Source organism: Nyctereutes procyonoides, unplaced genomic scaffold (genome assembly GCF_905146905.1).
Source record: "Nyctereutes procyonoides isolate TBG_1078 unplaced genomic scaffold, NYPRO_anot_genome, whole genome shotgun sequence".
In the NCBI taxonomy this organism is placed as follows: domain Eukaryota; kingdom Metazoa; phylum Chordata; class Mammalia; order Carnivora; family Canidae; genus Nyctereutes; species Nyctereutes procyonoides.
This window is the reverse complement of record NW_026575043.1, coordinates 39562092-39589781: the sequence shown is the minus strand read 5'-3', so window position 1 is coordinate 39589781 and position 27690 is coordinate 39562092. Positions and strand designations below refer to the sequence as shown.

At 43.7% G+C, this 27690-nt stretch overlaps 1 protein-coding gene across 5 annotated transcripts in view; it reads right to left on the bottom strand.

The window, feature by feature from the left end:
• PISD (phosphatidylserine decarboxylase) overlaps positions 1-27690 on the bottom strand; it is a 45118-nt gene that overhangs the window by 9197 nt on the left and 8231 nt on the right. For 2 of the 5 annotated variants that reach the window (XM_055323393.1, XM_055323394.1), the window contains 2 exons: positions 25048-25127; positions 21476-21651 (listed from right to left, as the gene is read on the bottom strand). In XM_055323393.1, the coding sequence (XP_055179368.1) occupies positions 21476-21651; positions 25048-25127 (256 nt within the window). Of the gene's footprint in view, positions 1-1231; positions 1692-21475; positions 21652-25047; positions 25128-27690 lie in introns of those variants that run through there. The other 3 variants (XM_055323392.1, XM_055323391.1, XM_055323397.1) reach the window with 3 other exon arrangements.

Sequence of the window (27690 nt, the reverse complement as noted above, 5' to 3'; positions counted from 1 at the left end):
GTCTGGATGTCCTGTTCCCGAGCGGTGTTCAACATCCCCAAGTACCCCTCATAGCTTGTGATGAAGGCAACACTACCCCCTCAGTGGAATGGAACATTCCAACTGAAGTTAGATGGATGGACCCAGGCCAGTTACCAGTTACGAGAGGTGTGGGGGCAGGGAAATTGCGGGAGGCACGTTCCTGCCAGGTTCTCTCGGACATTGGTGGATTTAGGTGTGAGTTCTGGCAAGGCCAGGAAGGCAGGAACAGAGTCAGGACTGTCTGCCCACACCTCCCCCCCATTACCTCCAATTCCCTGAGCACCATGGGCCTTGCATCCAGGTCCATGTCCTGCCAGAGACAACCTGAGAAATTTGCTCTTGCTCCCTGAGCAGAACTCTCCCTGGGTGCCAGGATCACTCCTCCTCAAGCCTCAGCTGAAAGCCTCGGAGTCCCCAAGTCCTATGTGCACCTGCCTGCCTTTCTGAGCCCGCTTCCACCCTGGAAGGCAGGGCTACTTTCCTCCCCCAGCTCACCTGAAGCACAACACAGGCACCTGTGTCCAGGGGGACCAATCACCCCTTCCTCCCTGTGTTCCAGGGCCAGAAGCAGACAAACTTCAAATACAGGGAACAGGGAAAATGGATTCTCCCCAGGAGAAATGGGTGAGCCATCTTGGGGAAGCTCTCAGCAAGAGAAGAGGAAGCAAAGAGAAGGGCCCAGAGACGTTTCTTTCAAGCCGGTGGCCAGGGAAGGGCGGGTGAAGGATGGGATAGTACTCCCCACAGCTCAGGGCTTCCTTAAATATCCCAAAGGAAAGGAACCTTCTCAGAGATGGGGCTCTGCACAGAGCAGCGTGTCACCCCCGCTAGGCCCCTGAGGTGAGGAACTGGGAACACCTCCCGTCCCCACCCAGGAACAAGGCACTTCCCTCCCCGACTGGTGCCGCCCGCCCCGCAGGCAGCACTGAGGAAATGGCCCGGAGCTCTCAGCGCAGGAGGGGACAGGAGCCCCAGCCCAGCATTTCCCCTTTCCCCGCGGGAGGGCGGAGGGGGGTCCGCAGGAGATGCTACTCAACGCGGCGGAAATGAGCTCATCCGGCACAGCCCGTGACCCACCATGTGGGGCAGGGGAAGCCCGCAACGGGATGGAGACGGTGGGGGAGGCTCTCGGCCCAGTGCCCCGCAGCTCCGAGGGGCGAGCAGCACCCAGCGGGGCGGCTCCGGCCCCAGCGCTCGCGGGCTCACTCACCGGCAGGTGGTCCTGTCCCTCTGGGCTTCGGGCACTGACTCTCAGGGAGACTCTCAGGGAGGCACCGCTCGGGGAGGAAGCCTCCACGGGCGGGGATTCGCTCGGGCCACTCAGACTGCCCAGGGGCGGGGGCAGAGGGCGGACACCAGACACCGGCAGACAGACACGCTCCGCCCTCGGGCCCAGGCGGCCACCGCACCCAGGGCCCCTTTAAGAGGAGGGGCTGCGGCCAGGGGACCTGCCCCACAGGTCACGGGATTTCTCGGCAACACGTCCTGGGCCAGGGGGCTGTCCTCCCTGCCCACCTCCACCCCAGGGTAGTCCCAGGCCCCCACATGTGGGTGACATCTCCCAGGGTCAGCTTCCTGGGACTGAGCAGAAAGCCACCTCCAGCCACCTTTTCTAGCCCTTGAAATACAAAGGCCTCTAAGTCCTGGATCCTTCCCACACCCCATCCTGAAGGCACAGGCTGCCCCCAGCCCCACCCTCGCCCCCGCTCCTCCTGCCACACTATATCTGGTGTAGACCAAGGAACCAGACCCAGTAAGTAAGGTCCCCTCCAACCTCGGGCTGCGAAGAACTTGTGCAGTGATTCGTGCAGTGTTTTTCTTCCCTGCTAGATGGCAGGGCCCAGCCTAGGGGTCAGCACCTTATCCCCATGCCCACCAAGCACTCTTGCTCCACAAGGGATAGAGAAAGAAGAAACCTGCTTAACATTTTCTAGATGAGACAGCATGTCTGACCAGAACACAAAAGAAAGAGTGTGGAATTCGGGAGCCAGATTAACACCTGGCTGGGTAGGTCAGTACCCCCTCCAACAGTCAGACTGCCTCAGAAGGCTCGGTCTTCTGCTCTAGACTACTGATCAAGAGTAGGAAGTTAGGAAGTAACTTCCTAACTTCCTCTGACCACTGAGAATTTGGTTTCTAAAACAACATCTGGAACAGGAAGAAAGGGCCTTTTGGCTTGTGAAGAGATAGGCAGCTGAGCACAGGCAGCCTGGAACAGGACATGGTGCTGTGCAAAGGCCCCCACACCTGTCCTCATCTGGATCCACCCCAGCAAGTGACAAGCTACAAAACTGGGATGCTGCAGCATGGAGAAGGCCAGAAGACAATTAAGGTCCCTCCTCATGGACTTCTAAAATACTGGACACCCACAATGCAGAGTAGGAACAGGGCAGCAGCACTATGTAGAGTTCCAGCCCTCTGGGGTTCGGGTTCCAGGACATAGCTGGTGAATATCTGACATGGGCTACACTTCAAAGTCTCCTAGCCTGGGCCCACTGCATTCTCTGAGCCTTAGTGAGACTTAAGATCCATTCTTACCCCAGAGCTCCAAGCAAACACACTGTGAGAAGGATAAAAATGAGTTAAAGCAAAGGAAGTTAACACAGAATCCAGGTAACACTAAATTCCAGAACCAGAGAGATCCTGGAGGACCATTCTAACTTCCTCAAAGCTGCCAGTGTTTCCAGATCAGGCTCAGTCCAAGTTACCCTAGAGAGAGAAAAACAAAAGCCCGGGTTCTGATTTGCTGAGCAGCCTTTGAAGCACCAATGCTCTTCCTGTAAAATGAGCAAAAGGGCCCCTCCACATCTACCGGAGTTCCTTTATAACCATTCTAAGCCTCTCAGGCAGATTGGTGTTTAGAAAACTCATAAATTCAGGATCCCTCAGTGGTTGAGCATCTGTCTTCACCCCAGGGCGTGATCCTGGAGTCCTAGGATCGAGTCCCACATGGGGCTCCCTACAGGGAGCCTGCTTCTCCCTCTGCCTGTGTCTCTGCCTCTCTCTCTGTTTCTCATGAATAAATAAATAAAATATTAAAAAAAAAAAAAAGAAAACTCATAAACCAGCCCTAAGTCTGTCTTGACATCAGCCTTCTAACCTGACTTCCACCACGTATGTTTCAGTAAGGAAATGCCTTCTAGATTCCAGACAATAGTTAAAAATGACCTCTGGGAAAAACAAAAGCCCTTTGGTAAGTTTACATTCCCACCCTCAATCAGGTCCCATCTTACTGGGACGCCCCTGTGTGGGAGTGCCACCTAGCGCCACTTCAAGGCTCTGCAGGCCCCAGGCCATTTGGCCACCAGCATCTGTGAAGGGGCGTCCCAGGTCAGTGAAGCCACTGTAGCTCCCTGCTGAAGGGATTTCAGGCACTACTGTGCCAGGGGATGAAGGTAACGGTGGGGCAAGGGTGGCAGGTGCTGTCTGCTAATTCCCATTCCCTGGGGGCCAGTAGAGGCCTCCTGAGGAAGACTGGTGATGGCTGGCGACTCATGGCTGGCACAAGAAGCCATGGGCAAGTTAGCCTCTCAAAAGTCTGGGCAAGGAGCCAGAACAAGCATGACATGCCCTCAGGAGATTTCCTCATCTGAAAGCTTCTCCCAGCCCTTGCCAAATTCCCCCCTCAAATCTATGCATGTTTGTTAGTCCCACCAACAGCTCCTGGAAGAGGGGTCCTGGAGGAGGGGTGGTCTGCAGCATGATAAAGGAAACAAAGTGATCTTTGGCAGAAGAGCCTAGCAGAAAGCTCCACACAGGGCCCTGAAGGTGTCTGAGCCACCCTGGACTCCTTCCAGCCCCAGAGCTGAGCTTTGTCTTGTTCCTCATCTTCTTCAGGCAGAGTCCTGACTCTCCCACATACTGGCTGCCCAAAACCTTGGGAGGCAAGCTGTTCCCGAGAGGTGAAGGATACAGACAAAGAGCTGTCCTGGGCTGGAGAAGGCAGGGAAGAGGTAAAGGCCCAAGGAGGGAGGCCTGGGGCTGGCTGCACTCCGGCAGAGCCTGAGTGACCTGGAGGAGTGGCTGCCACAGCTCCTCGCGGGGAGGGGCCCTGAGGCCCGAGATACCCTCCTGCCCTTGAACGAGCCCAAGATCCTCTGCGGACAGAGCTGGGCTGTAAACTATACCTGAGCGGGCGAGAGGGATCTACTTCTCTGCCAACTTGACTGTTTGCCCACTTCAACATCCACATTTCCTCAACACCTCTGAGGTAAGAAGTAAAACAGTCTAGTCATACCTTGGAGATATTGCTGGTTTGGTTTCAGCCTACTGCAATAAAGCAAATACCGCAATAAAGCAAGTCAAATGAACTTCTGGATTTCCCAGTGCATGTCAAAGTTATGTTTTACATTTATACCATATATTAATATATTAAACACGCAAAAGCATTGTGTCTAAAAAGCAATGTACACGGGCACCTGGGTGGCTCACCACATTGGGCTCCCGGCTCAGTGAGGATCCTACTTCTCCGTCTTCCTCTGACTCTCCCACCCTGGCTCATGCTCTCTCTTTCCCTCAAATAAATAAATAAATAAAATCTTAAAAACAAAAAAGCAATGTATGTAATTAAAAAATATAGCTAAAAAATGTTAGCCACCATCTGAGCTTTTAGCAAGTTGTAGTCACTGATCACAGATCACTGTAACAAATATAATAATGAAAACATTTGAAATATTGCAAGAATTACCAAAATATGACACAAAGTGAGCAAATGCTGTTGGAAAAATGGCATTGACAGACTTGCTAGACTCAGGGTTGCCACCAACCTTCTATTTGTAAAAAGAACCCAATTATGTTTGAAGTGCAATAAAGCAAAATGCAAAAATGAGGTGTGCCTGTATGTACTGAATCTCTACTCCCTGCCAGCATGGGATGAGGTATCTACACATACATCTTTCTCATAATAAGGTTACCTTATTTCTCATAATAAGGTTATTAAACCTTATGAGGGAGTTAATAGCAGCCTGTTTACAGATGAGAAGAATAAAGCTATAGTAATTATATAAAGTTGTAAAAAGTGAAGAACATGTTCAATACTGTTCAGGGTCCCAGACACCATAGCACAGAGGAGTATGCCAAGTGCAGGCCAATGGGGCTCCAGGTGGGTGGGCAGGACACAGGGACAATGGGCACAGGACAATGTGTGGGCACAGGCTGATCTGTCCTCATTCCTTTTCACAAACTGGAATGCAGCACCATACATTTTTTACAGTTCTAAACTAAGGCTGGAAATAAGAAAGCAGTGCTAATGCAGGGCATGAGCGTTTATACGCACCCAGCTGCTCCTGACTGAGGCCTATTGTCTACGCTGCTGGTCCCTGAACACCTCCTTTGCCACAAGCCCCATGGCCAGTCTGAAAATGAACAACAAAACTAAGCTGTTGTTATGCTTAAATACAAACGGCAGTATTTAGAATTGAAGTTTCATAATGACTGCAATGTACTTTCAAACATTTCAGAGAAAAATAAAAAATATATATACACATACACAGAGATAAAGTAGATATGATAAAGGTGTGTATGTGGGTATAACTTTATTCTCTCAACTTTCCTACTCTGTTCTAAAGTGTTCACATTGTAAGAGTTGGAAGAGTTTGCTTTAAACCACAGAAAACACTTAAAATTCTGTTACTGGGTAGAAAAACCCAAGACCACATTCCACATGCAGAGCTTCTACTGCTCTTAGTGAAACAGTACAGCCAGGCCCATTCTCAGCATCCACTGCTGCTGCTTCACACTGAGGACCTCAGGACTGAACCACTTACTTGCTGCCCACTCAGCCCAGGTATATTCATCACCCTCAAGTGCCTGGCTCCACGCTGGGTGCTGGTGCTGGGTGCTGGTGTTCAAGGCGAGAGCCCTTTGCACGTAACAGAAGAGGCCAGATGCCAATCATGGCTCGCTCTGCAGCCATCAGTCCATCCCTCTCTGTGGAGTCAATTCAGAGGCTGGCAGGAAGAGGGACAGGAGGATTGCTTCCTCCCCAACGGGCCCATCATTTCCATCAGGCCAGCTTTCCCACCATATGCATCTTTGTTCTTAGGTCCAATAGTCAAGGAAAAAAGGACACCTTGGAAATGCTAGACCAAGGAGTCTATCACCAGATGTCAACCTGCATGGAACTCAAATCACCTTAGGTGTTCACAGGAAACCCTGGAGGCGGCAGGCTGCCCAGCTATGCACTCCCCCCCCACCCCCCACCCACACACCTGACATCCGATGTTACCTGGTAACTTTAGGTTCATAGGTGTGACACACCTTCCACCCCTCTTGTTAAGAAGTGCCTATGAAGGTTTTGGTTCCCTTTTTGACAACGAGGACAAAAGAACAAAGAGGACATAAAAACGCGTATCCGCAATCACAACTGCGACACAAACTCAGAACACATGACAGCTCCAGGCACACCTGGTTGGCTTCTATCCTCTGTGCTGTTCACTCAAAGCCAGCTCTCTGCGGAGATCCGTGTCAACCAACCTCCTTTCAAGGCCAAACATCAGACCTGCACAGCCTAACTGAACAGGCACTCTGACCACAAACCCAGAACTTTTCCAGGACATCATGGGTTCTTGAAAAGAAACTCCTGGAAGCAGCTCTACTCCAGGCTCTCTGACCACCTCAGCTCCTGCTCTAAGGGCAGGGAGTCTTCGTGGTTTGACAAGGCTGGGAGCCCTGTTTCTGGAGGAGCATGGATTCCTTGTTCCATGCCATTCAGTGTAAATGTTAAATTTACAAATACTCTGAGCCAGGATAAACATAGAACAAATGTGAAAAATGCTGAAGTGGACTTGCATTTAAGAAAAGCAAGCTACTGGGCAGCCCTGGTGGCTCAGCGGGTTTAGCGCCACCTCCAGCCCAGGGCGTGATCCCGGAGACCGGGGATCGAGTCCCATATCAGGCTCCCTGCATGGAGCCTGCTTCTCCCTCTGCCTGTGTCTCTGCCTCTCTCTCTCTCTCTCTCTCTCTCTGTCTCTATGAATAAATAAATAAAATGTTAAAAAAAAAAAAAGAAAGAAAAGCAAGTTACAAACTGAATTAAGGTACCAGGGTCTAGCTGTTCCCTATTTTTTCTACAGCTCTATGTGAAGAGAGCTACTCCACCTCTCCATCCGCTCAAGTCAGAAATCATGAGTCATTTCCCATTTCCCCCCAACCAATCCCTCAGTGCATCCTGTCCACTCTCCCCTCAAAATATACCCAGAATCAAGCCCTTCCTCCACTCCCAGCTCCCACTCTGACCCAAGCCACCACCTTCCCTTGCTGGGATACTATCAGATCCTCCCCCCAGCCCCCCTGCCTCCACCCCAGCCTTCCCGCAATGTATTTCCTCAGCAGCCAGAGCAACCAGATTAGAACATGCATCAGAGAACAGGCCCAGAGTGATACAGTCCTCCAGGGCTTGTACTGCTCTGCCCTCTGCACCTCCAGTCACAAAGGCTCTTGCTATTCTTCAACAGTAACAAGTATACTGTCCATCTCAAGACTCTGCCTGAACTGCTCTCCTCTCAGATGCCCCTTGGCTCACCCTTCTGCTCCTTCAGTCACCATTCAGGGGACACTAAGCAACACACCTTCAACACACCTACTACCTACCTACCACCCTACTTCCTTCTCCCCTCCCCTCCCCTCCCCTCCCCTCCCCTCCCCTCCTCCTCCTCCCTCCCTCCCTCCCTCCCTCCCTCCCTCCCTCCCTCCCTCCCTCCCTTCCTTCCTTCCTTCCTTCCTTCCTTCCTTCCTTCCTTCCTTCCTTCCTTCCCTGAAAGCCTCAGACCAAGCATGGCTCTACCCAACCCAGATATCTGTACCCACTACCTGTTTAAGCCTTCTACATGGCATTTGAATCACTGGACATGTCCATGTGTCCATTTGTTTCTTATTTGTCTCACTAACTAATAAGGAAAGATCTGAGGACAGAAGCTCTGGTTCTACTCACTAGTGTATCTCCAGTATCTCAACAAGGCTTAGTGTATAGATGGAACACAAAAATCTGTTGAATGAATGAGTGATTTTAAAGGGAATCATGTTCATCTATGACAACTTCTGTTTTGCTAATACCCAATGTGGTTCATATACTCAACAATGCCAACTACAAATAAGTATAATAATTTTAGAAGCCACACACATACCACAATCCATGGTAGGCATCCAGAGAGAGCAATTCTATACATAGGCATTTGCCCTAATGAAAAAGCCTATGTGTGAGGATGTGCTCTACATTATTCATAATGGCAAAATCTACCAGTGCACCACAATCCACTGTGAAAATACTTAAGATTCTTTCATGCCACCTTGCAAAATCATCCCATATAGCAATGCATATAAGGCAAAAAGGCATAACACAAAACAGGTGTATCTACTTACAGAGAGACAAAAAGTGAATGTATGAAAAATAAAGCCCAAGGTTATGCACTCATAGTCATATGGTGGGAAGGAGAGGGGATCATGACTGTCCTGTTTTCCAACATTCTCTCATAGCGTTATATCATCTCTGTCATTTTTTTTTAAAAGATTTTATTTATTTATTCATGAAAAACACAGGGAGAGAGGCAGAGACACAGGCAGAGGAAGAAGCAGGCTCCATGCAGGGAGCCCGACATGGGACTCAATCCCAGGTCTCCAGGATCACAGCCTGGGCTGAAGGTGGCGCTAAACCACTGAGCCACCCGGCCTGCCCTCATCTCTGTCATTTAAAAGAGGAGAGAGGGGGCAGCTGGGGTGGCTCAGCGGTTTAGCACCTGCCTTCAGTCCAGTGTGTGATCCTGGAGACCCGGGATCGAGTCCCGCGTCAGGCTCCCTGCATGGAACCTGCTTCTCCCTCTATCTGTCTCTCTGTGTCTCTCATGAATAAATAAATAAAATCTTAAAAAATAAATAAATAAAAGAGGAGAGAGGCACCTGGATGGCTCAGCTGGTTAAAGAATGGACTCTATCTTAGCTCTGGTCATAATCTCAGAGTTGTGAGATCAAGCCCCATGTCAATCTCTACACTGAGCATGGAGCCTGCTTAAGATTTTCCCTCTCCTTCTGCTCCCTCCCCCCTAAATAAAATAAAATTACATGAAATAAAGAGGAGATGGATTTTCACAAGTGTGCCAAGATGACCCAATGGGAAAATGAGTCTTCCCAACAAATGGTGCTGAGAAAACTGATAACCACATGCAAAACAATGAAACTGGAGCCTTTCTTACTTTACACATTAAAATGTATCAAAAACCTAAACATAAGACCTAGAATTTTTCTTAGAAAAATCTAAATTTTTTCTTAGAAAAAGTGGGAAAAGAGTTCTACAATATTAGATTCTACAATGACTTCCTAGATAGGACACCAAAAACAAAGGCAATAAAAGTAAAAATAGATAAACTGGACCTCATCAAAATTAAAAACTTTTGTGTAACAAAACATACTATCAAGAGAGTGAAAATACAATCTACAGGAGAAAATATCTGCAAATACATACATCTGGTAAGGGTCTAGTATTCAGAACATACAAAGAACTTCTACAACTCAACAAAAGAAAGCAAACCATCCAATGGAAAAACGGGCAAAGGACTCGAATAAACATTTCTTCAAGGAAGATACAAGCATGTGAAAAAGATGCACAACATCATTAATCATTAGGGAATGCAAATCAAAACCACACTGAGGGCAGCCCCAGTGGCGCAGCGGTTTAGCGCCGCCTGCAGCCCAGGGCGTGATCCTGGAGACCCTGGATTGAGTCCCACATCGGGCTCTCTGCAAGGAGCCTGCTTCTCCCTCTGCCTGTGTCTCTGCCTCTGTGTGTGTGTGTGTGCGTGTCTCTATGAATAAATAAATAAAATCTTTTTTTTTTTAATTTCTATTTATTTGTGATAGTCACACACACACACAGAGAGAGAGAGGCAGAGACACAGGCAGAGGGAGAAGCAGGCTCCGTGCACCGGGAGCCCGACATGGGACTCGATCCTGGGTCTCCAGGATCACGCCCTGGGCCAAAGGCAGGCGCCAAACCGCTGCGCCACCCAGGGATCCCTAAATAAATAAAATCTTAAAAAAAAAAAACTTAAAACCACACTGAGATTCCACTTCATAGCCATTAAAATGGTTATTATCAAAAGTGCAGAAGTGTTGGTGAGATGTGGAGAAACCATAATCCTTCTGTATCGCTAGTGTAACTGTAAAATGGTACAGCCACTGTGGGAAAGTCTGGCAGTCCTTCTGAAAGTGAAACACTTATGACCATATGATCCAGCAATTCTACTCCTAGGTATATACCCAAAAGAACTGAAAGCAATGACTCAAGCAGATACCTGTATACCAGTGTTCACAGCAACACTATTCACAGAAGCCAACTACCCAGTGGAAATGACCAAGTATGGATAAATAAAATGTGGTATAAATCCATACAATGCAGTATTATTCAACCTTAAAAAGAAATGAAATTCCAGCAAATGCTACAATACAGGTAACTCTTGAAAAACATAGGGCAAATGTATGATTCCACTGATATGAAATACCCAGAATAGGCAAATATGAAATACCCAGAAACTGGTGATTAAGGGCTGCGGAGGTGGGGGGCAGGAGAAAAAAACAGTATTGTTTAATGGGTACAAAGTTTCTGCTTGGGACAATGAAAACGTTCTAGAAATAGTGGTAATGGAATGTACTTAATGCCACTGAGTTGTGTACATTTAAAAGTGATTAAAATGGGAAATTTTATGTCAATCTCCCACCAAAATTCGTATGTTGAAGTCCTAACTCTCAAAGGGAAGGTATCTGGAGATGGGGCCTTTGGAAGATAACTAGGTCATGAGGGTAGAGACTTTCTGATTTGATTAGTGCCCTTATAAGAAGAGACAGGGGAGAGCTTGTTCTCTCTCTCTGGCATGTGAGGACACAGTCTACAAGGAAGAGGGCTCTCATCAGAACCTGACTATACTAATAACCACACTGATCTCAGACTTTCCAGCACCCAGAACTGGGACACAGTAAATTTCTTCTATTTAAGCCACCCCCGTCCATGGTATTTTGTTACAGCAGGCTGAGCTAAGACAGACTATTTTATCAAAAGTGAGAAAAGAGAAAGAATCTTTTCTTTCTCAAAAAAGAGAAAGAATAAAGAGACCAAGACTGTGGGTAAATACACAACACCAAAATATTCTGGAATGGTTTCTGTGAGGAGAGGAAGAGAGGGTACCGTTAGTCAGAACAAACAGCAAAATGACCCAGAAGAAGCTGATGAGAAGGGAAAGATGCCAGAGGGGTTTGAGGAGAGCACATGGACCAACACAAAGACAGACACATACACAGAGGGTAGAGGCAATGAGGATACACAGTGTACAACAGGAGCAACATGAGGAGTAAGGGTGGTCCCCATATCCCTCTCCTTTAGCTGCGCTCCCCAAAAATCATGGATCATCAGTTTCACGTTAATATGACCTTGATCTCTCCTTTCCTCCCAAATACTTCTCTCAGCCAGTGAGGAAAGTGAAGTCCCTGTTACACATGTAAGGGACTTGCTGGATGGCTGCAGCATAGGGAATGGGGCTCTAGCTGAGCTCAAAGTACAGGAGCAGAAGGGCAGCCGGTGCCTTATCACCCCAACAAAGGGGCAGAAGAGCCTTAAGTGGTAGTAACAGCTTCTATAAGCAGTCATTCCTGAAATATAAATGTGACATTGTGATTTGTAAAAAATATATATTTGGTCATTCATTTAAGCAAAACATATTTGTTAATAACAATTGGTCATGGTTCCTGGCTCATAGCTCCCCAAACTTGTGGAATTTCCTGAGTGACAAGAACAATGGAAGCATCTTTTGTTATACCATGTAGTCTTTTGTCCTCAGCTCCTAAAATCAGTTCAGAGCCATAAAGGTAAAATGGGTGTCCGTTATTCATAAAATTCCCTTTCTATCACTACTGGGTTTATGTTAACAAGGTGACTTTGGGAAATCCTGTAAGGATAGGGAACCAACAACTAAAGAGGGGGGAACTTTCAGTTGCAACCCCTGACCTGGGAGAGGGGTGGGGAACTGGATGTGGAATCAATCACCATTCGCCAATGGTTTAATTAATCATTCATGTGTATGTAATGAAACTTCCATAAAAACCCAAAAAGATGAGGTTCTGACTGCTTCCAGGTTGGGGAACCAGAAGACTTCCATGTGCCACTGGGCAGAGCCCTAAACTCCATGAGAACAGAAGCTCCTTTGCGCGGGACTTGACCCCAGGTATCTCTGTATCTGGCTGTTGATTGGTTATCCTTTAATATCCTTTGTGATAAACTGGTAATCTAGCAAGTAAAATGTTTCTCTAAGCCCTGTGAGCTGCTCAGCAAATTAGGTGAACCTCTTTTTTTTTTTTAATTTTTTTCTTAAAGACTTTATTTATTCATAGAGACACACACAGAGAGAGAGAGGGAGGCAAAGACACAGGCAGAGGGAGAAACAGGCACCATGCAGAGAGCCTGACGTGGGACTTGATCCAGGGTCTCCAGGATCACGCCCTGGGCTGCAGGCGGCACTAAACCGCTGTGCCACCGGGGCTGCCCAAATTAGGTGAACCTAAGAAGGCAGCAAAAACCTCTGATTTACAGCCATTCAACCAAAACACCAGGACTAGGAAGCCTGGGAGGCTCAGTGACTGAGCATCTGCCTTTGGCTCAGGTCATGATCCCCAGGTCCTGGGAATGAGTCCCACACCGGGCTCCCCACAGGGAGTCTGCTTCCTGCTATGTCTCTGCCTCTCTGTATCTCTCATGAATAAATAAATAAAATCTTAAAAGAAAAAAAAAAAAAACACCAAGACTTGCAATTGCCATCCAAAGGGGGTTAGGGTAGCAGTGTTGTAGGACTGCGTTCTTAAGCTATAACTCAAGGAGGGGGTGGCTGAAACCTCCAATCTATAGCTAGTCGGTCAGAAGCACAGGTGACAACTTTTGATGGCATCTGAAGGTGGAGGGTGGGGCAGAACAGACGACAGTCTTGTAGGACTTGAGCCCTTAACCTGTAAAATCTGATGCGATCTCTGGGCAGATAGTGTCAGAACTGAGTTGAACTGTAGGACACCTGGTTGGTGTCAAGAGAACTGCTTGTTGGTGTAGGGAGACACAATCCCCCATCCACAATCACATGTTGGAATTGGTTCTAGAACCCTTTAATGATAAAATAGACCCCTCCAAATGTCCCTGCTGAAATGAGTTTTGCTTATTTGTAATGAAACCAAAGTTACTATGTCAATAAATAGCTAGGTTCTCTAAGGTGGAGAAAGGAGGGAGCTATCCAGAGAACTTCATAAATCTACAGAGGAGTCTGGAATCCCTGGCTGAGGATTAAGCAATGAGTGTATCTAGGGTTAAATTTCATGAGACACAAAAAATGATCAGAGAGCTATAAGGCAAATGATTCCCAGAGCTCACACAAGACCGGAGACACTTGCATTTCAACCAGCTAGATGGAAAGTACTCACTGAATACTCCGGAGATTTAGGAAATAGCCCAAAAGGGTCATACTTTAGTATACGCAGTAGGGCTAGACTAGTCCAGAGTAAAGGCTATGTATCCTAACAAAACATCAAAACAAGCCTAAAAGGATGAAAGTGATCCACAAATCAGTTAACTACCTTCTAAAATAAAATCTATCAGTATTTGATGGAAAACAACAAAATCGAGCATTTGACAAAGTAAAACTCACAATGTATAGTACTGAATCAAAATTACTACACACGTAAAGAAGGAACAACCAGGAAGGGGGGGAAAAATCAGCCAGTAGAAGGAGACCCAGAAATAACACAAGATGATGAAATCAGGAGAAAAGGACTTTGAGACATCTATATAAACAAGCACAATAAGCTCAAGGACTTGTAGGAAAATGAGCATAATGAGAAAAACAGAAGACATAAAAAAGAACCACTTCTAAAATGAAAAGTGGTGTATCTAAAATGAATTTTTCTACCAAAAAGCTTCTAGAATAAGTGAATTTAGCAAGATCACAAATTCTCACATATTGCTAATGGGAATACAAAGTGGTTCAATTACTTTCAAAATAGTTTTTTAATTTCTTATGAAGTTAAATATATATACTTCCCTATGACCAAATAATTGTACTTTTAGGTATTTACATAAGGGAAATGAAAAAAAGATGCCCATGTAACATGGGCACAATGTTATATACACAATAGTCAAAAGCTGCAACCCACCCAAATGTCCACAAATAGTCAAAAGCTGCAAACCACCCAAATGTCCACCAACAGAAGAATTAAAAACAATTTGGGTGATAGTCACCCAATAAGAAACTAGTTAGCAATAAAAATGAATGAAATCCCAAAAAATGCAATAACATGGATGAATCTCCACTTCATGCTATGAAATAAACCACATATTAAAGTATATTCCATTTATTAAAACTTCTTAAAAGACAAATCTAATCCATGGTAACAGAAAGCAGATGAGTGATTGTCATGGAACCATGAGTGGATACTGACTACAAAGGGGTACAATGTTCTCTATTTCAAGTATGGTAGTGATTACACAGTATATACATTTATCAAAAAAACCAGTGAAATGACACATATATGAATGGCACAGAACAGAGAGTCCAGAAATAAACCCACCCTTACACAATTAATCTACAATAAAGGAGATAATAAACAATGGAGAAAGACCATCCCTTTAAATAGTGCTGAGAAAACTAGACAGCCTCATGCAAAAGAATGAAATCGGCCCATTTCATTATACCATATACAAAAATAAACTCAAAATAAATAAATCCTACAAGTAAGACCTAAATCCATAAAACTCCTAAAAAGAAAACATAGGCAGTAAACTCTTAAATGTTAGTCTCAGCAATATTTTTTTTTAATCTGTCTCCTCAGGCCAGGGCAACAAAAGCAAAATTAAACTGGGACTACATCAAACCAAAAAGCTTTTGCATAGCAAAAGGAACCATCAACAAAAAAGAAAAGGCAACCTACTGAATGGGAGAAGATATTTGCAAATGATATTCCTGGTAAATACATAAAGAATCCCTACCACTCAACACACACACAAAAAAAAAAATCAACCAATTAAAAAATGGTCAGAAATCAAGATCATTAGTCATCAGGGAAATGCAAATCAAAACCACATGAGATATCATCGCCTCACACCTGCCAGAATGGCTAGTATCAAAACAACAAGAAATAAATGTTAGCAAGGATGTGGAGAAAAGGGAACCCTCATGCACTGTGAAATGTAGAAATGTAAATTGGTGCAGCCACTGTAAAAAACAGTATGAGGATTCCTCAAAAAGTTAAAAATAGAACTACCAGGGCACCTGGGTGGCTCAGTAGCTGAGTGTCTATCTTTGGCTCAGGTCATGATCCCGGGATCCTGGGATTGAGTCCCACCTCAGTCTCCCCCACATGGAGGTGCTTCTCCCTCTGCCTATGTCTCTCTCTCATGAATAAATTTAAAAATAATAAATACAGGGGTCCCTGGGTGGTGCAGTGGTTTGGCGCCTGCCTTTGGCCCAGGGTGCGATCCTGGAGACCCGGGATCGAATCCCACGTCGGGCTCCCGGTGTATGGAGCATGCTTCTCCCTCTGCCTGTGTCTCTGCCTCTCTCTCTCTCTCTCACTATGTGCCTATCATAAATAAATAAAACAAAAAAATTAAAAATAATAATAATAATAAATACATACATACATAGCTACCATACAACCCAGAAATTCCAACCCTGGGTATTTATCTGAAGAAAACAAAAAAACACTAATTCAACAAGATATATGCATCCCCATGTTCACTGTAGCAGTATTTATAATACCTAAAATATAAAAGCCACCTAATTGTCTACAAATGAATGGATAAAGATGTAGTATATACACACAGTGGAATATTATTATTCAGCCACAAAAGAGTGAAACTCTTGCCATTGTGACAACATGGATGGGCATGCAAGGTATTATGTTAAGAGAAATAGAGACAATATCATACAATTTCACTTATATGTAGAATCTAAAACACAAAGGAAAGGAAAACAGAAACAGACTCATAAATACAGAGAACAAAGTAGTGTTTGTCAGGGGGCAGGAGGCTTGGGGGATAGGTGCAATAGGTGAAGGGAATTAAGAGGTGTAACAATTAGGGATGCCTGGGTGGCTCAGTGGTTGAGCATCTGCCTTTGGCTCAGGGCATGATCCTGGGTCCTGGGTTCGAGTCCCACATGGGGCTCCCCACAGGGAGCCTGCTTCTCCCTCTGCCTATGTCTCTGCCTCTCATGAATAAATAAAAAAAGTTTAATATTAAATAAGTCAGGTAGAGCAGAAAGAACAGTCAATAATTTTGTATGGTGACAGATGGTAACTTATTAGGCACTTATTTTGGAATACACATAAATGTCAAAGCATGCTATATGTACAACACTAATATAATATTTTATGTCAACTATATTTTAAAAGCAACAATGAGGGCAGCCCCGGTGGCACAGCGGTTTAGCGCCACCTGCAGCCCAGGGCGTGATCCTGGAGACCCTGGATCAAGCCCCACGTCGGGCTCTCTGTATGGTGCCTGCTTCTCCCTCTGCCTGTGTCTCTGCCTCTCTCTCTCTCTCTCTCTCTCTCTGTGTGTGTCTCTATGAATAAATAAATAATCTTTAAAAATAAAAATAAAAAATAAAAAATAAATAAAATAAAAGCAACAATGAACTGTATATTTAAAAAGGGTATGTTTTACTGTATGGAAATAATACCTCACTAAAGCAGACTTTAAAAATTAAAGCATTATTTACAGTGGCCAAGACATGGAAACAACCTAAGTGTCTAACAGATAAACAAGTTGTGTGTGTGTGATACATATACACATGCACAGGACATATATACATACATACATACAATAGAATATTATTCAGACAGAAAAAATGAGGAAATCCTATACTTTCAACAACATGGATGTACTCCAAAGGCATTATGCTAAGTGAATTAAGTCACACAGAGAAAGACAAATACTGTATGATTTATTTATATGTAGAATCTAAAAAAAAAACAAAAACAAATAAAAGGTAAAAAAAGAAAGAAAGAAAGAAAAGAAAAGAAACAAAGAAAAAGAAAAAAACCAAACTCAGAGGAAAAGAGATCAGACTATATAGAGTGAGGGGAGAAAGGGAACTAGAAGGACAAAAGGTACAAATTTTCAGTTATAAAAGAAATAAGTACTAGAGATGGAATGTACAACATGATGCCAATAGCTAGCACTGCTGTCTATCAAAGGAAAATAAGAGAGGTAATTCTAAGAGTTCTCATCATAGGAGAAAATTTTCCTTTTCCTTTCTTTTTAAAATCCTATCTATAGGGATACCCAGGTGGCTCAGTGGTTAAGCGCCTACCTGCGGCTCATGAGTATGATCCCAGGGTTCTGGGATCAAGTCCCACATTGGGCTCCCTACAGGGAGCCTGCTTCTTCCTTTGCTTATGTCTCTGCCTCTCTCTGTGTCTCTCATGAATAAAAAAATAAAACTTTTAAAAATTAAATTTAAATTTAAAAAAAAATCCTGTCTATAGAGATGACGGATGCTAGCTGAATCTATTCTGGTAATCATTTCAAAATATATGTAAGTCAAACCATCATGCTGTATACCTTAAACTTACATAGTGAAGTATATCAATTATTTTTCAGTAAAACTGAAAAAAATTAAATCAGTTTTGAATAGCCAAAAAATATGTAAGTAGAGTGAGACATTCTGGAAAGACATACTAATGTTAAAAATGCTTGCTTGCTTCTGGAGAGTGCAGATGGGATTAGTAGGTGAGGCAGAGAGTGGAAGACTTTTTTATGTAAACCCTTCTTCATTAGTATTTGAATTTTTACACGCTTGTGTTTCATTAAAAAATTTTAAAACTATCTCATTAAAAATTAACAATACATATTCCTAAACACCCAAAAGCCCAGAAGGGTAAGTTCCTCAAAATATGAACTGTGGTTTCCTGTGCATTGTCGGATCCTGGGTCATCACTGTTTCGTCTTCATATTTTGCAACACTTTCTGGTTTTCAAAAAGTGAGCATTGCCTGGGTGGCTCAGAGGTTGAGCATCTTGTCTGCTTTGGCTCAAGGCGTGATCCTGGGGTCCTGGGATCGAGTCCCGCATTGGGCTCCCCATAGGGAGCCTGCTTCTCCCTCTGCCTATGTCTCTGCCTCTCTGTCTCTCATGAATAAATAAAATCTTTAAAAAATAAATAAATAAAAATTAAAAATAAAAATGAGCATTTATCTTTATAAGAAGATAAATGACAAAGCTATTTCTACATTGAGGAAAGTGATGCCATATATACATAAAGAGAAAAAGAGTGGAGCTGCTGGAACCTGGATGCCTCTTCTCAACAGGCTACTTCTTACTTTGCTGCTAGTTACAGAACTCCCTTCATAGGTTTCATTTCTACTCAGTCAACTGCATAAGCTTTTTTCCCTAACATGAAAAGAACATGACTCTTAGAGCAAAGAACTTAAAAATATTTTCTTAGGGACACCTGGGTGGCTCAGCGATTGAGCGTCTGCCTTTGGCTCAGTGTGTGATCCTGGGATCCGGGATCAAGTCCCACATCGGGCTCCCTGTGAGAAGCCTGCTTCTCCCTCTGCCTATGTCTCTGTGTCTCTCATGAATAAATAAATAAATCTTTAAAAAAAATATTTTCTTAAATGTATAAAAAAACAGAAATCAGGAAGATGAAACAACTCACCCAGTGCCACAGCTGAGCTCAAGTCTCCTCACACCATGTCCCACACCCACCTGCCCGATGCCCCTCTGCAAGAGCTGTGCCCTCTCCCCACACCCCAGAGTAGAACCTGCAGTGAGTAAAAGTGGCACAGATTTTGGAGTTATGGTTTCTTCTATACTGTTGGGAAGGGAGGAGAAGGGAGAAGGCAGAAGACATGGCAAGACAACACAAGGCAAGGTGGGAGAAAGAAAGGGAGGAAGGACTGACAGACTTAAATTGAAATAAGGGAAGATATGGGCATAAATCCTTAGCCCCAGGGTCTCATCTCGGCACAACTACCAATCTGTCCTCTCTTGAGCTCTTGAGATGCCAGACTTGACTGAGGGATATGAAGAGATTATATTCCAGCAAAATCACCAGCAGAATCTTCATTTGCCCCTTAAAAACACAGCCCTGACAGAAACCTTACAGCTCATCTGCCCATGGTTCCTAAATCTGGCTTATCAGAATCACCAAAGGAACTTTTTAAAAACAAAGATCTTGAGCCTTGCCCAAACTTTCTAAATCTCCAGGGGTGAGACCAAAGAATCCATAGTTTTTAAAGCTCCCCAACAATTCTGATGATCAACCAGACTGGGGTACTCTCATTTTTCCTGAGATGGACAGAGATTTGGTGGGGGCAGGGGTGGGACTAGGATCCAGCCTGCAACTGCTAATCAGCACTCTCCCTTCTCCTGACCTGCTGCCTGCTCCTCCTAAAATCCTACAATGTCTACTCAGAATCCAGACCATTTCCCTTTCATAAAGTGAAATGCTGGCATCCTGCCTATAAATCCAGCAGTCCTGTGGCCATTTTACTCAACCAAAAGAAAAATATCTAACTTAAACCCAGCTCTTAACCAGTAGAGGCTTCTGATTTCACGCTGAACTAGGTCACTCTGATCCAGTGTTCTATTACTATCCAGGCCCTAGAGTTTATAAGCCAATCAACCCTATCCTCTTTACAAACCATCATCTTTCAGGTATTGACTCATACAAGGCAGTAATCCTAATTATACAAATGGTGAATGCTAAATACTACTGACATTGGTCTTTTATGATTTTGGAAATCACAGATTTCTTCCTAATGCAGATTCTTTTGGAGACATTTGAAATTGGTGGGAGTGTGCTGAAAGCATTGATGGGCTTAAATACAATGGAAATTTAACAGACTTATATCTTATTTGGAGTCATTTTCCCCATCCTGAATTTAATGAATAAAAGAAATTTGACATGGGATGCCTGGGTGGCTCAGCGGTTGAGCATCTGCCTTTTGGCTCAGGGCGTGATCTCAGGTCCTGGGATCGAGTCCCACATTGGGCTCCCAGCAGAGAGCCTGCTTCTCCCTCTGCCTATGTCTCTGCCTCTCTCTCTCTGTGTCTCTCATGAATAAATAAAATCTTTTTTAAAAAAAGAAAGAAAGAAATTTGACACATTAAAAAAATAAAATTAAATTTTAAAAAAAAAGTATGACTCACATACTACACAATTATCCTTCACCAAAAGGATTTTGTCATATACTACCAGAAGACAGAAGGCTTTTTTTCCTCTTGGTCTGACATAGGCTATTATAAAGCCCAAGGCATATGAAAAGGCTAAAAAAGGGTAGATATATATGGGCAAGCAAAAAGGGATTTCTTCGGGTAACAGTCACTTCTGGATCTTTATGGCCAGCTGACTAAATCAGTTTTACAGGACTACTGGAAATCAGATGAAATCTTTACACTGGATTCTACTGGAGGAAGAGGGTCAAAACCAAAATCCAAAACAAGTCTTTGGGAGGAAGCCTATAATGTAGCACATAATGCCAATGCCAACAAATATTCCTAGATATACTATGCTAAAGCTAGAAGGAGTCTCAGATGGGTTCCAATCCAACCGGCTTTATAATTGTTTATGCTATTTATAGCATAGTCACACACAGAAGACCAGATGGCAAGTGACAGGTTCAAGGTCACAAGGCTCCTAAAGAACATGGTTGGGACTTGCCTTCAGGACCCACATGCTCTGGCCACTGGATTCAGTTGAGTGAGATTACCAATATGGAGAAGCTCATGAGGAAACCCAAACACGTCATTCCAAATGCCATAAAGTCTCTACTTTCACCACCACCCCTTTTGCCCAGGCTATCAGATCTACTGATATTTCACACTTTTCATTTGTTAAATTATGGCTGAAAAGAAGGCATTTTTAAATTTACACCTTAATATTCAATTTCAACATTTACTGAATGTCTACTCTAAGTTAGGTATCATCCTGGGCCCCTGGAGGGCAACTGAGTAACAGAGTTCATTGTACGTCATAACATGGTTCAACAACTTTAAAGCCTGCCTCTACTGTGTGGCCCTGTTGTGGGGGTACCATTTTGAGCAATAGCAATAAAAGAATTTGATTATTCCAGTCTGGTTCCTGGTAAGAACTCATCCACATCACAAAAGTCCAACAGTTTCAGCTTATTAGAGCAGTACATGAATGAGTAGGATACCAGCCCCAACATAAGGCATGAACTCTGAGGATTTCAATAGCAGATAACTTCTCAGAGCCCTTGGGGAAATCAAGGGTAGGTCTGGATGCAGAAGGGAAGCCCAACATAATGCCAAAGACATAACATCTGTGTCTGGCCAAAAACCCACAGGAGACATGAGCTCCAAAAAAGCACATTTCACTTTTTCAAACATTTCAACTTTGGGGCAATTTAAAAAATGACAGATTAATTGTGCTAAATGAGAACTCAAGGTGGTTCCACCTTGGTCCTACCTCCCAGTGACCAGCAAGTTTGGGTGGAATCTCCAACCCAAGCTTCTCCAGCTCTCGCTCCCTGTACTTCTCATACTGCCGGTAACCTGCATAGCCACTGCCTGTCACCAACAATATGGGCAGGGGCCGTAGCAGGAACAAGGTGCGGGCAGAGGCAGTGTGGACTCTTCTGGCATCTGTAACAAAAAACAGAACATTTTGAAACTGGGAGAAGGGACAGGGATGGATCACACAAGCAGCACTAAAACAAGATCCAGGATATGTCAGTGCTCCTCCAAAGTCCTCATTAAAGGTTACTGGACCCTGAAGGGGTTTGACAGGTGGCTGCAACCTTGAGTCACTATTAAGACCCTTCTGGAAAAAAAAAAAAAAAAGACCCTTCTGTTTTCAAATTCTACCAATAAGTAAGAGACAAGCATCTTTCCTATCAAATTACAATGCACTTCAACTGCCACCATAGCCAGAGAATTTAAGATGAAAACCCTGAATCACAAAGAGGTCAAGTAACTAATCAAGGTTGCCCAGCTGGCTACCACCCGGTCCAGGATAAGAAGTCAGGGACCATTTCTCATCCAGGACTCTCTAATCTTACTTTTACAATCCAGGCCCAATTCTGACTAGACACTATTATTCTCAAATGCAAACTCCCATAAGCTCTTACAATTCAATAATAAAGAAGACAACCCACTTTAAAAATATACAAAGGGGGGGGCGTCTGAGTGGCTCAGTCGGTTAAGCATCTGACTCTTGATATCGGCTTAGATCATCATGTCGGGCTCCGTGCTCAGCAGAGGGTCTAAGGATTATCTCTCCCTCTCTCTCTCTCCCTCCCTGGCTCATGCTCGCTCTCATGCTCTCTCTCTCTAAAATAAATAAATAAATCTTTAAAAATTAATAAATAAATAAAATATACAAAGGATCTGAATAGACATTTCTCTAAAGAAGATACAGAAATGGCCAATGAGCACACAGAAAGATGCTCAACATCTATTATGGGTTGAACTGTGTCCCACCCCCCCTTCCAAATTCATATGCTGAATCCTAACTCCCAGTAATAATGTGACCTTACTTGGATATAAGGTCTCTAGAAAGGTAAACAAGATAAAATACGGTCATCATGGTAGGCCCGAATCTGATACAACTGGTATCTTTACAAAAAAGAAAAATTTGGAGACAGACATGCTCATAAAGAGAATGCTGTGTGAAGATGAAGGCAGAGATCAAGATGATGCTTCTATAAGCCAAAGAAGCCAAAGATTGCCAGCAAACCATTAGAAGCTAGACCAGAGATATGGAACAGATTCTCCCTCACAACCCTCAGAAGGAAGCAACACTGTGACATCTTGATCTCAGACCTCTAATCTCCAGAATTTGAGTAAGTTTCTACTACTTAAGCCACTTGGTGGTACTTTGTTAGAGAAGCCATAGCAAACCAATACAACATCGTTAGTAATCAGGGAGATCCAAATCAAAACCACAGTGAGATACCACTTCACACTCACTACAATGGTTATAATCAAAAAGACAACTAGGTGTTGGCAAGGATATAAAGAAAGTAGACACTCATACACTGCTTGAGGGATTGAAAAATGGGGCGCCACTTTGAAAAAGTTTGAATGGTAAATTCCTCAAAATGTTAAACATAAAATTACCATTATAAGGGATCCCTGGGTGGCGCAGTGGTTTGGCGCCTGCCTTTGGCCCAGGGCGCGATCCTGGAGACCCCGGATCGAATCCCGGATCGAATCCCACGTCGGGCTCCTGGTGCATGGAGCCTGCTTCTCCCTCTGCCTGTGTCTCTGCCTCTCTCTCTCTCTGTGTGTGTGACTATCATAAATAAATAAAAATTTAAAAAAAAAAATTACCATTATAACCCAGCAACTCTGCTACTAAGGATATTCCTGAGAGAAATGAAAACTACATCTACACAACAACTGTACAAAAATGTTCAATAGCGGTCAAAAAGTAGAAACAACCTAAATGTCCATCAACAGGTGAATGGATAAATAAAATGCTGCATATCCATACAATGGAGTATTATTTGATAATACAAAGGAATGAAGAACCTTGAAAACATTATGTGAAAGAAGCCAGCCACAAAAGGCTGCATATTGTAAGATTTCATTCACATGAAGTGTCCAGTATAGGAAACATACTACAGACACATAGATTAGTGGTTGCCAGGGGCAAGGGGTATGGAGAAATGGGGAGTGATGGTTTAATGAGTCAAGTGTTGTTAATGGCTTGGGGAGGGAGCATGGGGAAAGAGTCAAAATGTTCTAAAATTTAATAGACATTTCTCTAAAGAAGATACAGAAATGGCCAATGAGCACACAGAAAGATGCTCAACATCTATTATGGGTTGAACTGTGTCCCACCCCCCCTCCTCACTGCAGTGAGCCACTATCCTAGACTGACTAGTCACATCTACTGAATGCTGTCTGCTACACTAGCCCCTTCTTCAGTTATATCTCTCACCTTCTCAAAGGCTTACTTTGCCTCTCCAAAAAGTAGTAAGTAGAGAGAGCCCTCCACTACTGACCGCCCCTCCGCTGGGCTTATCACTTTATAAATACACAGCTTCTCTGCAGATCTAAGACCATGGCTCAATTTCTGAGGGCGCCTCCCTTCTATCCTTCATGTGATTCCTACATGCTCCAGGATGCAAATCCTAACTAAATAAGTAGCACCCAGATGTGCTATTAACTACCATAATAAACATTTGGTTTTTGCTCTCTTTAACCAATTTATTTTACTTCCAAGGTACTCTCACTAGACAATTCAAAATGCCTTCTGGTATGATCGAATAAAAAGGATATCTAGATAAAGATGACAGAAGATTTTTGTACGGATTTAAATGGCTGCTTACAAAACCAAAAAAGTTCATAATCTACAATTTTGATGAGGGTATGGGGAACTGATGTACTCACGAGCACTTTCTGCTCATATGCATGTAAGCTGGGACAACCTCTCTGAAGAACAATTTGGCCTAAATACCAACTTGTAAAATACATAAATCTTCTGATCCAGCAATTCCAGCTCTCTAAATCTGTCCTAAAGCTATGCCAAGATATGTTACCACAGAAATGTCTATAGTACAAAAAGCCTAGAGACAAACTTTTTTTTTAAATTTTTTATTTATTTTTTTTATTTATTTATGATAGTCACAGAGGGAGAGAGAGAGAGGCAGAGACACAGGCAGAGGGAGAAGCAGGCTCCATGCACCGGGAGCCCGACGTGGGATCCGATCCTGGGTCTCCAGGATCGCGCCCTGGGCCAAAGGCAGGTGCCAAACCGCTGCGCCACCCAGGGATCCCCCCTAGAGACAAACTTAAATGTCCAACACCAAATGGCAGTCATTCAACAGAACACTATGCAGCCAATAAAAATGATGAGGTAATAATCATTAGCACTTCAGTGATAACTACATGCCAGACACTCTAAGCACCCCACAGATATAAAATCATTTAATTCTAATAACAATCCTATGAAATAGGAGCTGTTCATCCCAGTATGCTCCCAAGAAGCAAACTGAAGCAGAGAGGCCAGCACCACCTTTAATTGCTACTTACTTGTATAGAAGGCTCTGACAGGAAGCTTCCTTAAGGGCTGTAGGAAATGGCTCATGGTAGTGTTCTCACAGTGAAGGAGGCTACAATTAAGGAAAAAGAACTATTAAGCATCTATCTTAAAACAAATTTTTTTTAAGTAGGCTCCACACCCACGTGGGGCCTGAACTCAAAACCCTAAGGATAAAGACCTGGGCTGAGATCAAGAGTCAACCACTTAGCCAAATAAGCCACTCCAGCACCCCTATCTTAAAAAAAAAAAAAAAAAAATTAAGATTTTTTTTAAATTAATTAACTTACGTATTTGAGAGAGAGAAAAAGAGAGCAGGAACATGGGGAGGAATCCCTTTCCCACTTGTGCTCTCTCTCCCTCTCCAATAAAATTTTTTAAAAAATTACTTAAAAAAATACGATGGGGTGCCTGAGTGTCAGTCAGTTAAGTGGCTGACTTTGGCTTGGGTCATGATCCCAGGGTCCTGGGATCAAGCCCTACATCAGGCTCCCCACTCATGTTCTCTCTCAAATAAATAAAATCTTTAAAAATATTTTTAAAATGTGCATCAATTGGCAAAACTTGGACACAATGTATAAATTCAGTAATAGTCTTATATCAATGTTAATTTCTTAGTTTTGACCACTGTACTGTGGCTGTGTGAGAAAATGATCTTGTGGGAAAAAGGCTGAAATAGTTCATAGTAAAGGGGTATGTTGTAATTTTCTCTCAAGTGTTTCAGAAAAAAAAAAAACACATAAAGAGAGGAGAGGGAGAGGAAGGGAGAATGGTAAAGCAAATATAGCCGACAATTGGGGAATCTTTGTAAAGGGTATTTGGGAATTCTATTATTTTTATAACTTTTCTGTAAGTCTGAAACGATTTCATAATAAAATCATTTTTCTTTTTTTTTTTTTTTTTAAATTTTTTTTTTTTTTAATTTTTTAAATTTATTTATGATAGTCACAGAGAGAGAGAGAGGCAGAGACACAGGCAGAGGGAGAAGCAGGCTCCATACACTGGGAGCCCGATGTGGGATTCGATCCCGGGTCTCCAGGATCATGCCCTGGGCCAAAGGCAGGCGCTAAACTGCTGCGCCACCCAGGGTTCCCTAAAATCATTTTTCTTAATGAAGCCCAAGATCATAATAGCCAGTACTCTTACTCAAAGCCACATGTTTCTATACCACAAAAGAACTCTATGCAGTCTTGTAAACATCTAGCCCCTACTGGTTAAAGAATCTTTTTTTTTTTTAATTTTTTTATTTATTTATGATAGTCACACAGAGAGAGGGAGAGAGAGGCAGAGACACAGGCAGAGGGAGAAGCAGGCTCCATGCACCGGGAGCCCGACGTGGGATTCGATCCCGGGTCTCCAGGATCACACCCTGGGCCAAAGGCAGGCACCAAACCGCTGCGCCACCCAGGGATCCCTGGTTAAAGAATCTAATACTGGCAGCTGAAATTTTAAATTTTAAATGTTTGACCTGGAAAAAAAAATGACACAAACAAACCACATGGAACTATTCTAATTTACGTCAAGACACCTGATATAGAATTTTTTTTTTAAAGAAATAAGAACATAATTTTTTTTTTTAAGATTTTATTTAAGGGCACCTAGGTGGCTCAGTGCTTGAGCATCCACCTTTGGCTCAGGTCATGATCCTGGGATAGAGTCCTGCATTGGGCTCCCCGCAGGGAGCCTGCTTCTCCCTCTGCCTGTGTCTCTGCCTCTCTCTGTGTGTCTCTCATGAATAAATAAATAAATAATTTTTAAAAAAATATTTTATTTATTTATTCATGAAAGACACACACACACACACAGAGAGAGAGAGAGAGAGAGAGAGAGAGAGAGAGAGGCAGAGACACAGGCAGAGGGAGAAGCAGGCTCCATGCAGGGAGCCTGACATGGTACCTGATCCCGGGACTCCAGGATCATGCCCTGGGCCGAAGGCAGATGCTAAACCGCTCAGCCACCCAGGGATTCCCCAAAATATTTTTAAAAATAAATAAAAATAAAGGTTTTATTTATTTGACAGAGAGAACACAAGCAGGAGGAGCAGCAGAGGGAGAGGGAAAAGCAGACTCCCTGCTAAGCTGGGAGCCCAATGTGGGGCTCAGTCCTAGGACCTCAGGATCATGACCTGAGCCAAAGGCAGATGCTTAACTGACTGAGCTACCCAGGCATCCCTGATTTGGAATTTTTGAATTCTTCTTTGTGGTTCCTTCGCTATTCTGTCAAGCTACTTTGACAGCCTTCTCAGAAAAAAACTACCAATGACTTTTACAGCTTTCCATTCTAAGAAAACATTATTTCTGATTTCAGTTTGTTTCTGTGTTTCACCTTCAACCAGGGAAGGACATCTTCCCAGAGGCAGTAAGAACGGACTGCCAGAAAGGAAAGCATTCATGAACTTTTACTTAATAACTGGATCTCTCCTAATCAAAGAGCAAACATCTCTCTTTCAATTCAGATAGCATTTCGGTTTCCCCAAATTTTGTGTTTTGTTTTTTTAAGATTTTATTTGTTCATAAGAGACACAAAGAGAGAGGCAGAGAAATAGGCTGAGGGAGAAGCAGGCTCCAGACAGGGAGCCTGATACAGGACTGGATCCCAGGACCCCAGGATCACAACCTGAGCAGAAGGCAGAGATT